At 35.1% G+C, this 12700-nt stretch overlaps 2 protein-coding genes across 2 annotated transcripts in view; both read left to right on the top strand.

Annotated features, from left to right (window-relative positions):
- The first annotated feature begins 4520 nt into the window (after positions 1–4520).
- LOC125811896 (receptor-like protein 7) lies at positions 4521–7277 on the top strand. Its single transcript, XM_049491445.1, has one exon. The coding sequence runs from the start codon at positions 4521–4523 to the stop codon at positions 7275–7277; it is 2757 nt and encodes a 918-aa protein (XP_049347402.1).
- A 939-nt stretch (positions 7278–8216) lies between these two features.
- LOC125811895 (receptor-like protein 7) overlaps positions 8217–12700 on the top strand; it is a 108426-nt gene continuing 103942 nt past the window's right edge. Inside the window, exon 1 of the mRNA XM_049491443.1 lies at positions 8217–10214. Coding sequence (XP_049347400.1) covers positions 8217–10214 — 1998 coding nt within the window. The remainder of the gene's footprint in view (positions 10215–12700) is intronic.

Raw genomic sequence — 12700 nt, 5'->3', positions numbered from 1 at the left:
TATTCCTAAATTTCTAAAATAGTTTCCATCATTTTTCATTATTTTATTGTATCTATTTTTATTCACCATGTTGGATATTTAAGTTTGAAAAATGGTGGCTGAAAATGGGAAAGAAGAAGAAAAAAATAATTAAAAAATCGACTAAATAGGCTTTTCACGCGCGCTCAACAAGTGTATTACACTCACTATGCCATGTAAGCAAAAAGTGTTAAAATGACACAGCGAAACCCTACATGAGGTGTCTAAAATGAACATCATCCACTTGAGGTGCCTAAGTGAAATTTCGTGCCAAATTTAAGGGGCCACCGATGGGTTAGCCCCATTTTATATTTTAAAAAAGGCTTAAGTCATCAATAACCACTTAAAGTTGTCCGCAAATTTCACTTGTACACCTCATCTTAGGCTTGTTCCAATTGAACACCTCGACTAATCAAAAAATTTACCCATCGAACACTTTATAGACAATCAGCTAAAATAAGAGAGTGTGTATGTTATACGCTCGCGAATGATGTGGCATAGTAACTAATCAAAAGAAGACACATGGTATTGGGCATAGAATAACTAATAAAAAATAAATTATAAGGAAAAGTTATAATATTTTTTAGAAAGAAAAGAAAAAAGAAAATCACCCTTACCCTTTTCCTCTTTCGCCAGAACCCTTCCCCAAAACACCATTCGTTGCCATTCTTTAATCTTACTCTTATCCTCAAACGTCAATTTAGATTTATTGATATTCTTTCTTCTTCTTGTGTTGTTAGTTTTTTAGAATTTGAATTACATTAACAATGTCAAAGAATAATTTCAAATTCGTATTATTCTTGCCGGAAAAAATGAAGTTTCGCCGGAAATAATGAACACTAAAGTAAGAAGACGATCGATCACTGATTGCTTGTTATTTTTTTTTTGTGTGTCTTTATGTAATGACATTTGCTTAACATCCCATGTCAATGAAATGGAATCTCCACTTCATCTTTTTCTTTTTTTGTATTTCTTTTGTTTTAAGATTTATATTTGGGTTTAATTTGACAAAAGAGATGAACAAGAGATAAATATTTTTGGTGGCAGCAGAGATAACATTTTTTCCGACGAAAAACTTAAGGTGGCCGATTTGAATGTGTGGTTGGCTGTTTGAAAGGCTAAGGTCGTTTGACGATGGTAGACTTGTGGATGGTAACAACCTATTTGGTAAGCTGGTGTATTGGAGAAAGAAAATGGCTGAAGATCGAAAAGGAAGGAGAAAGAATGGTGAGTGGTGATGGCTGCAACTTGCAATGGAAAAATGGTGATGGGAGCTTTCTCAAAGAAGAAGAAGATATAAAATCTTTTCTTTTTTTTTGCTAAAATATTATGCTTTCACGCTCCTCTCTTTGTTTGTACTACAAACACTTTGCCATGTCAACAAAAAAGGTTCAAGTGAAATATGCGGACAACTTTAAGTGGCTATCGATGACTTAAGCCTTTAAAAAAATATTCCCTCAATCTATTGGGATATATGATTAAATAGTACTCCCTCCGTCCCATTTTATGTGGCAACATTTCCTTTTTGGTCAGTCTTAAAAAGAATGTCACTTTCCTTATATGGTAAGTATTTAAAGATGCAATTCTTCTTTTACCCTTGTTGGTCCCACTTAATCTTAAAATAATACTCCAATACATTTATGAGGAGAGAGAAAAGTGAGTGTACTTTTTAAAGGGTAATTTGGTAAACATTTCAAAGTCTTCATTTATTTCTTAAACTCCGTGCCCGGTCAAATGTTGCCACATAAAATGGGACGGAGGGAGTAATAAAATAAAATAAAATTTGGTAGTGGGAATAGTGCATGGAATACAAAGTCATTTGCCTGTAATTAAGAATGATTTGCCAAATTGGAGATATTAATAATTTTTAAACCCAAACAATGCCAGCTCAACATCAACTAATTAACACACTAATTAATTCAAAATTAAATGATGAAGAAGACAAAAACTGGGTTGGACGGTACTTTAACCATATAATAATATGCTAAAAATATATTTTAATTAATTCTCAAGCAATCAAAAATAAATGAAAATAATTAACCTTAGGATTATGGTCTGGGATAATCAAAGCGTAATATCTGATATGTAGATTAGGTATATATTACGAATTCAAATCATATCGCAAAATATGATATTTAAGTGAAAAAAATTAAAGGACAGAGTGTGTCCATTGTCCACTAACTTTAGATCGCGTACCATTGACCCTCGAGAATTTTTCCATTACCATGGAAATTAATAATTAATTCCAGATAAAGTTTTTGCTTAGAAATTATTAATAAAATTATGGTGCTTAGTGATAAAAGAGTAAGACTTAAGTAATCAAGAAATTGAAGCCACACGGTTTTGCATTTGTTTAATACAAATAGTTGATCTAATTATATAGTATTAAAATACTCATAATTAAGCTCATTTTAATATTACCAAGCATTTATTTTTAAAATATTCTGAAGATAATAATATAAAAATATAATACAACAAAATGTAGATAGGAAAAAAGACCAGGCATATGTGGTGGGGTAGTTGAATTAGGACATTCGCAAGACCAGATTCACTGTAATCTTCATCAATTTTTTGAAATAAAAAATGTAATTTTTTTTATGGTATGGAAATAAGCTGTAATAGTTCAGAAGTTTCCAAATTGAGGTTGATGCGTAATTTTTTTTTTCAAAATTTGAATCAAAAGTATCTAATTGAAACACTTTATCATGTGTTCATGTACTCAATTTATGAAAAAATAATAATTCAAGTATTTTCTAAATGAAATTTGCTAATATAAGTTTAAAAGGGTTGTTATGTATTACGTCAAAAATGAAACACATACGAAGTAGTTTTGATACATCAAATATAGTAAATGCTAGATATACTTAGCATTAATAATGTAACGATCCAACCTATTAATGATATTGTCCACTCTGACCCTAGATGCACACGACTTTAAACGCGTTACTAAGTTATAAAGTTTGTTTACCTATATAATATTTTATCAATTGTAGGACGCTTATCCTAAGCAAGAGTCTCAAAGTAAAATGAATTTATCAATTGCAACAATATAATACAATTTGAAGAGTGAACAACTAAGACAATTTTGTTGGCAATCACTAAGACAATTATTGGATTTCCCAACTAAAAAAATTTGAGAAACTCTGGGTTGTGGTGTAATAGTGAGACTATTTTATTCTTAATCAGAACTCTCGAGTTCGATCTGGACTCCAATGTAGGCAATGAAAACCAGGAAGAAAACTAAAAATAAAATAAAATTGTATATTAGAGAGCTCTTGATTCCTTTTTAATGTCTTTAGTTCTTGAATTTCTTAAGATTAAATATGGGCTGGGCTGCTTCATGCAGCTTTTAAAAGCCCATTAAGTTTAGAATGTTGGAAGAGTCCATTTGCAACATCAATTAGGCATATGCAAAACAACACATCTTTCTAGTTCAACATTTTTTTTAATCTTACAAACAACGGTTATGGTAGGATGGATAATTCCCTTCGAGTTAGAGCCCAGAGAATGAAAAAAATCTTGATAGGAGTTTTTCCCGCTTTAACGGGCTTTATACCACATTGGACCGTATCAGTCAGGCTGCAAGGTGGACATCAAACATTAAGTTAAGAGTTCAGAAATTATCTTTCCAAATGACATCCAAGACCGTGTAAAGTGCATTTAAACAAAGTTACGAGTTCATCTGAATCCAATAGGTTTGGTTTAGACTCTTTATATGTGTTAAAAAGAAGAAGGTAGAGTAGCATTGTTTTTTAAAGGAACAAATGAATTACACATTTTTTGACCTTCCATGATTATCTTAGATTAATAAGAAGTTCCCAAAATAAATTGTACTTGTAGTGTTACCATGTTGTACCTGAGTATAATGCTTATGCCAAATTTTGTAAATTTGTAATAGAGGATCTATCAGAGTCATCTTTTCTACCTCCACAAGTTACAATAAAGTATACGTACATATTACTTTGTAGGAGATATTTGTCTCAAGTTCACATTTCTACTTTATTGAATGATCAGTGTTTGGATTGGAATCTCCTTTGTTTGATTTCTTCTTCTCTATCATTTACGCGTGGATAACAAGACGGGAAACGGAAGAATACGCGTAAATCCATATCATTTATGAACACACTGGCTTTGCAGATTTTTTTTCTTCAACATCAATATATATAATATTATTTTTTTCTGCAGTGTGTTACACATGGTGCAATCTTCAACATCAATAAATATATATATATATATATATATATATATATATACTGATGATTGATTTGTAAGAAGAGAACATCCATCCTGTTTTTGGCTGAATACGAAAAAGAAAGATGGGACGTTTCTTTTTCTTTTATTCATTTCTCTGTTTTGTGTTGCTAATAAGTCGAAGTTTTTCTTCTTCCTTTGATCATCATCTTTGCTCTCCCACTGAATCTTCTGCTTTGCTTCAGTTTAAGCAACACTTTGAGATTACATCCGACACTGATTCCCTATGTCCTATTCATTTCCCAAGAACAATGTCTTGGAACGAGAGTAGGGATTGCTGCAGGTGGGATGGAGTCACTTGTGACTTATTAAACGGTCATGTTATCGGGTTAGACCTTAGTTGTAGTCTGCTTAGTGGAAGTATTCATCCCAATAGCACCCTCTTCCAACTTCATCATCTCCAAACACTAAACCTTGCTAACAATTACTTCGATACTTCTTCTTCAATCCCACATAACATTGGCCAATTGACGAATTTGAGGCATCTCAACCTTTCATGGTCTCACTTTAGTGGAAAAATCCCAACAGAAATCTCATACCTTTCCAATTTGGTTTCACTTGATCTTTCTGGTAATGAATTACAACTTGATGAGAGAACATTTGAAACAATGCTTCACAACTTGACAAATCTGGAGCTACTTTCTCTCTTTTATGTCAACATCTCATCTCCCATACCTACGAATATGTCTTCCTCCTTAAGGTATGTCAATCTTAAGGCAACCAATTTGGAAGGTGTTCTCACGGAGAGCTTATTCCTTCTGCCAAACTTGGAAACGCTCTATTTGAGTTATAACTATCTTCTCAAAGGAGTTTTACCAAAGATCAACAGTACTCTGTTGGAGTTAGATATTTCATCCACAGGCATCTCTGGTTCCATTCCTGATTCAATTGGCACCTTCAGTTCCTTGAATATCTTGAACCTCGAACAATGTCAATTCTCGGGTTCCATTCCTGATTCCATAGGCAACCTAACACAAATTACGGAGTTGATATTATCTTATAATCATTTCACTGGCCATATTCCTTCAACAATCTCTAAATTGAAGCACCTCACACATTTGGAACATTCATCTAACTCCTTTTCAGGTGAAATTCCAGACGTTTTCTCTAACCTCCAAGAGCTGCGTTATTTACATCTTTATGATAACAGCCTCATCGGTTCATTTCCTTCTACAATTTCAAACTTGACACATCTTGAAAGCTTAGCCTTGACGAGTAATTCCCTATCTGGCCCACTGCCTAATAATGCGAACATTCTTCAAAAGCTAACCCGACTGGAATTAAATAACAACTCACTGAATGGTACCATACCGTCTTGGGTGTTTAACCTCCCTTTAGCATCTTCATTGTGGCTCCATAATAATCAATTTAGTGGACTACCCCATGAGATCAAAACAAACCCAACATTAGAATACCTGTATTTAAGCAATAATCAACTCAGTGGTTCTTTACACCAATCACTTGCGAATCTCACAAACCTTTCTACCCTTGACCTTTCAACAAACAACATCACCGGTGATGCAGGAACAAATATCACCTTTCCTCGCCTACAAGTTCTGCAGTTATCATGTTGTGAACTGAAGGATTTTCCATATTTCTTGAGAAATGTAAAGACACTTTCGGTCTTGGATGTGTCTAAGAATAAGATTCGTGGTCCAATCCCTAACTGGTTTAGTGGCATGAGGTGGGACTCGTTGGAGTTCCTAAATCTTTCACATAATTCATTAACAGGCCACCTACCACAATTTCATTACCATAGTCTAGAGTATCTTGATCTTAAATTTAACTCCCTTCAGGGTCCACTACCTTCATCCATTTGTAACATGAGCAGGCTTGAATTTCTAGATTTATCACGCAACAACTTCAGTAATTCGATTCCAAGTTGCTTGGGAAACATGGCTAATCTAACAGTGCTGGACTTAAGAAGGAACGATTTCACAGGGAGTCTTCCCTCATTATGTGCGCAGAGCTTTTTATTGAGAACCATTGTCTTGAATGGTAATCGTTTTGAAGGAACTGTCCCGGTGTCGTTGCTCAAGTGTGATGGTCTAGAAGTCCTTGATGTGGGGAACAATGTTATAAATGACACGTTTCCAGCTTGGCTCGGAACTCTTCAAGAGTTGCAGGTCCTTATATTAAAGTCGAACAAGTTCCATGGACCTATAAGTACTAGGAAGAAGTTTTACTTTCCCAGGTTGCGGATATTTGATCTCTCTCAAAATGAGTTCAGTGGCTCACTGCCTGCAGAAGTTTTTCGAAACTTCAAAGCGATGATCAAATTAGATGACAGAAAGGAAGGTGAGATCAAATATATGAGTCAATATTTGTATACAGATTCAATATATGAGGATTCAGTGAGTTTGGTAATCAAAGGGCACGATATTGAGCTAGAAAGAATCAGCACAATTATGACAACCATAGATCTCTCAAGCAATCATTTTGAAGGTGTCATTCCAAAAACACTAAAGGATCTCAGCTCACTTTGGCTACTTAATTTATCCCATAACAATCTCATTGGTACTATTCCAATGGAATTGGGGCAATTGAATATGCTTGAAGCGTTAGATCTCTCTTGGAATCGGCTCACTGGAAAGATTCCACAGGAATTCACAAGAATGAACTTTCTGTCATTCTTAAACCTCTCTCAAAATCTCCTTGTTGGACGCATTCCTCAAGGTTCACAATTCAACACATTTGAAAATGACTCGTATGGTGGCAACCTTGATTTATGCGGTCCTCCTTTATCAAAGAAATGTGGAACGAGTGATCCATCGCATGTTCCTCAACAATTGGAGGAAGAAGAAGAAGATGATGAGTCATATTTTTTTAGTGGATTTACATGGGAATCAGTAGTCATAGGCTACAGTTTTGGACTCGTTGTTGGAACTGTCATGTGGAGTCTCATGTTTAAATATCGTAAGCCAAAATGGTTTGTCGAATTTTTTGAAGGCATTTTCCCCAAGAAAATGAGAAGGTCAAAGAAGAGAAGGCTAAGATGGTGGATTTAATTGAAGATTGAAAGAGCCAGTTGTCTTTGTATAATGAGTAATGTTGGAATTATCCCATGAATACTATGCTTTAGTATTTATTTGAGTTTGTTTTCTATGAACTTTTCTATTTCTGTTTGTTGTATGTATATGTTTTGATAGCAACTTATATGTGTTGTTTTAGGGGGAAATCACCTCTTTCTGCATTTTGTTCTGTTAATGAGCAAACAAAGTTTCATATTGGTAGTTGAAAAGAAAAATACCGAATCGTGTTGCCAACGTTTGATCACTCCATTTGCTACACCTTATGTTACGTCAATTTGTATACGCAAACAAGCTCTCTACTTTCTTAATGTAAAGGTAAAAGCTGCGTACACATCACCCTCCCCAGACTCCACTTGTGGGATTACATTAGGTACGTTGATGTTGTTATTACACTGTTCACTTGCAAAACACTTTTGTTAAGATGACAAATTAAACCTAAAGAATAAGGAGCAAACCAGTTGTTCCAATTAGTTTATTGTTAATCTTCTGTACGAAATTCATATTAAATGATTTTTTTAAAAACTATTTGATGTCAGATTATTACATATTGGAATAGAATAACATCAAGTTGTTACATGGCTGTGCCCAATAACATCAACTTGTCAATATAATAGGGGACAAGTATCAACTTTGGCCCCATTAAGTTTTTTTTACTACAACTAGGCAGAAAATTGATGTGAAAAGGCTAGTTGAAATTTATAGAATGTACCTAACAAGTTTGAAAACAGCACAACAGACAACTAATGTCATTAATGTTCATTTATTATATTTTCTCAATTATTGTGGATAAACAGAAGAAGATATGTTGATGGAGAGTTGGACAAAGTTGACTTAAAACAGGAGTTCAAATATCTATAAAAATATATATAGATTTTGTTAGAACATAACATTTTGTTATATGCTGAAAGCAAAAAAATGTGGCCTCTCCTTTTCATTTATTCACTTTTCTGTTGTGTATTTCTAAGTCTAAGTTTTTCTTCATCCTTTGATCATCATCTTTGCTCTCCCAGTGAAGCTTCTGCTTTGTTTCAGTTTAAGCAATCCTTTGATATATTGGACTTCTCCCCGTGTGATACGTCTTTCCCAAAAACAGTTTCATGGAATGAGAGTAACGATTGCTGCACTTGGGACGGGGTCACTTGTGACATGTTAAACGGTCATGTTATCGGATTGGATCTTAGTTGTAGTCAGCTTAATGGAACTATTTATCCCAACAGCAGCCTCATCCAACTTCATCATCTGCAGACACTAAACCTTGCTAAGAACTACTTTTATCCTTCTACGATTCCAAATGACTTTAGCCGGTTGAGGAATTTGAAGCATCTCAATCTTTCTGATGCTTACTTTCAAGGGGAAATCCCATCAGAAATCTCATACCTTTCCAATTTGGTTTCGCTTGATCTTTCTGTTCCTTCTTATGTGAACGGATTACAATTTGATCAGAGAGCATTTAACGTAGTGCTTCAGAACTTGACAAATCTGGAGGTACTTTCTCTCTTTGGTGTCAACGTCTCATCTCCGATACCTATGAATTTGTCTTCCTCCTTACGGTACATCGATCTTAAGGTAACCAATTTGGAAGGTGTTCTCACGGAGAGCTTATTCCTTCTGCCAAACTTGGAAACACTCTATTTGAGTAATAACTATCTTCTCAAAGGAGTTTTACCAAAGATCCACCCGAGCAACACTCTGTTGGAGTTGGATATTTCATACACAGGAATCTCCGGTGAGCTGCCTGATTCAATTGGCACCTTGAGTTCCCTGACTCGCTTGTATCTCTATGGATGTCAATTCTCTGGTCGCGTTCCTGATTCTATTGGCAATCTTACACAAATTAGGTATTTGAATTTTGGTAATAATCATTTCACTGGCAATATTCCTTCCACAATCTCTAAATTGAAGCACCTCGCAGTTTTAGCTCTTTCATCTAACTCCTTTGGAGGTGAAATTCCCAATTTTTTCTCTAACCTCCGTGAACTACGTTATTTAAGTCTTTCTAATTGCAGCTTCATCGGTCCGTTTCCTTCTCCACTTTTAAGCTTGACACAACTTGAAACCTTAGACTTGTCGAGAAATTCCCTATCTGGACTATTTCCTAGAAATGCAAGCATGCTTCAAAAGCTAGCCGAGCTGGATTTGTCTTACAACTCACTGAATGGTACCATACCATCTTGGGTGTTTACCCTACCTTTGTTATCTTCAGTGTCGCTCCATCATAACCGGTTAAGTGGTTCTTTTCCTCAATCACCTGTGAATCTCACAAACCTTTCTACCCTTGACCTTTCATCAAATAACATCACCCTTGATGCGGGAATACAAATCACTTTACCTAGCCTAGAAATTTTGCAGTTATCATCTTGTAGACTGAAGGATTTTCCACACTTCTTGAGAAATGTAAAGACACTTATGGTGTTGGATATTTCTAACAACAAGATTCGTGGTCAAATCCCTAACTGGTTTAGCGGCATGAGGTGGGACTCCTTGTTGCACCTAAACCTTTCACATAACTCATTAACAGGCCACCTACAGCAATTTCATTATTATAGTCTAGAGTCTCTTGATCTTAAATTTAACTTCCTTGAGGGTGCACTACCTTCATCCATTTGTAACATGAGCAGCCTTAGCCTTTTGGATTTGTCAAACAACTACTTCAGTGACTCGGTTCCACATTGCTTGGGCAGCATGGTTGGGCTATCTGTGCTAGACTTGAGAAGAAATAGTTTCACTGGGAGTCTTCCACTGTTTTGTGCACAGAGCAATTCATTGAGAACCATTGTCTTGAATGGTAATCGTTTTGAAGGAACTGTCCCGATGTCGTTGCTCAAGTGTGATGGTCTAGAAGTCCTTGATGTGGGGAACAACGCTATAAATGACACGTTTCCAGCTTGGCTCAGAACTCTTCAAGAGCTGCAGGTCCTTATATTAAAGTCGAACAAGTTCCATGGACCTATAAGTACTAGGAAGAAGTTTTACTTTCCCAGGTTGCGGATATTTGATCTCTCTCAAAATGAGTTCAGTGGCTCACTGCCTGCAGAAGTTTTTGAAAACTTCAAAGGAATGATCAAAACAGATGACAGAGACAAAGGTGAGATCGAATATATGCAACCACAGTCTTACATCGGATTTAGTAATGTAATGTATGAGGTTTCAGTGAGGTTGGTGATCAAAAACCAGGAAATTCAGCTAGAAAAAATCACCACAATTATGACAACCATAGATCTCTCAAGCAACCATTTTGAAGGTGTCATTCCGAAAACACTAAAGGATCTCAACTCACTTTGGCTACTAAATTTATCTCATAACAATCTTAAAGGAGATATTCCAATGGAACTGGTGAAATTGAATATGCTTGAAGCGTTAGATCTCTCTTGGAATCGGCTCACTGGAAAAATTCCACAGGAATTCACAAGAATGAACTTTCTGTCATTCTTAAACCTCTCTCAAAATCTCCTTGTTGGACGCATTCCTCAAGGTTCACAATTCAACACATTTGAAAATGACTCGTATGGTGGCAACCTTGATTTATGTGGTACTCCTTTATCAAAGAAATGTGGAACGAGAGATCCATCACATGTTCCTCAACCATTGGAGGAAGAAGAAGAAGATGATGAGTCCTATTTTTTTAGTGGATTTACATGGGAATCAGTAGTCATAGGCTACAGTTTTGGACTCATTGTTGGAACTGTCATGTGGAGTCTCATGTTTAAATATCGTAAGCCAAAATGGTTTGTGGAATTTTTTGATGGCATCATGCCTCACAAAAGAAGAAGGCCAAAGAAGAGAGCTCAGAGACGACGGACTTAATGGAAGATTGAAAGCAGTTCCTTTAACTGTTTGTATATAATTGTATGTGTTGTTTTAGCATTTAGCAATTGAAAAGTGTCAATGTCCATTTTTTGGTCATTTTTTACTTCATTATCAAGGGATTGGGCTGAAAATTTGCATAAGTAGCAAGATTTGGGCTGGCAGGCCCAAGTCAATATCATCTCTTCTCCATCTTATTACATCCTACATATATTATTGTTATACTCTAGAGATTGGGCTAACCATTTAGTTCAAGGTCTTAACTCGGATGAACAGAATCAAGAGTAGAATTAATTTGCCATTCAAGCATTCGAATTGTTTTATCTTTTGAAATAAAAAGAATAAATAAGTGATGAATAAATTTTATTCATTTTTCAAAATAGTATTTAATTTATAAGGACTCCTTTTAAGGTATTGTTAGTTAAAATATTTTGATCCACCAGTAACTGCATTTTGAGGATTTCTTTTACGTGCTTGATCATTTTCGTACTCTGATTTTAAATAGGCATAATACATAAATATACCCTTTAACTTGGCTTCAAATCACATTTATGCCCTTCAACTTTAGGTGTGCACAAGTAGACACTTAAATTTGTATAAAGTTGAACAAATAGACACACATGTCCTACATGGCATCCTACATGTCATTTTTTATCTTACGTGGTGTCCTATGTGTATTGTGCCATGTAGGACTCATGTATCTAGTTGTTCAACTTTATACAAGTTTAAGTGTCTATTTGTGCATACCCAAAGTTGGAGGACATAAACGTAAAATGAGGCCAAGTTAAAGGGCACATTTATGTATTATGCCTTTTAAATAAAGGTATTCCAAACACCTTTAAATTGGTTTCTTAGTTTTCGGTAACGGAAGTTAGTATCCATTTGTTGTTGTGAACAACTATAAGATAGTACCATTTTTTGTTATGTGTCACATGGGTCAGTCCTTAAGACAGCAAAGCTGGTTTTCTGTATATGTGGATAGGAAAATTTCATGTAGGAGATATTTGTCTCAAGTTCACATTTCTACTTTATTGAATGATCAGTGTTTGGATTGGAATCTCCCTAGTTTGACCTTCTTTATTATTTGAGAAGTCTCATGGAAAACAAGATGGAAAACGGCAGAAGATACACGTAAATCCATCACTATCATGGAAATTTGTTTGAAGTTACATAGAAAAAATCTTTTTAGTGTGTTACACATGGTGCAATCTTCAACATTAATATTGATGGAACTAACTTACTCATTAACTAATATATAAATATAGATGGATTATGATGATTGATTTTGTAACAACATTCTGTTATTTGCTTGATACGAAAAAGAAAGATGGAGTGTCTCTTTTTCTTTTATTCATTTGTCTTTTTTGTCTTTCTAGGTCGAAGCTTTTCTTCATCCTCTGTTCATCATCTTTGCTCTCCCAAAAACAAAGTCTTGGAATGAGAGTAGGGATTGCTGCAGTTGGGATGGAGTCACTTGTGACTTATTAAACGGTCATGTTATCGGGTTAGACCTTAGTTGTAGTCAGTTTTTTGGCACTTTTCATCCCAATAGCAGCCTCTTCCACCTTCATCATCTCCACACACTAAACCTTGCT

The sequence above is a fragment of the Solanum verrucosum genome, unplaced genomic scaffold (assembly GCF_900185275.1).
Source record: "Solanum verrucosum unplaced genomic scaffold, falcon-dt-bn FXZP01000238.1, whole genome shotgun sequence".
NCBI classification, from domain to species: domain Eukaryota; kingdom Viridiplantae; phylum Streptophyta; class Magnoliopsida; order Solanales; family Solanaceae; genus Solanum; species Solanum verrucosum.
Note: the sequence above shows the minus strand (reverse complement) of the source record. Positions and strands in the feature narration are given on the sequence as shown.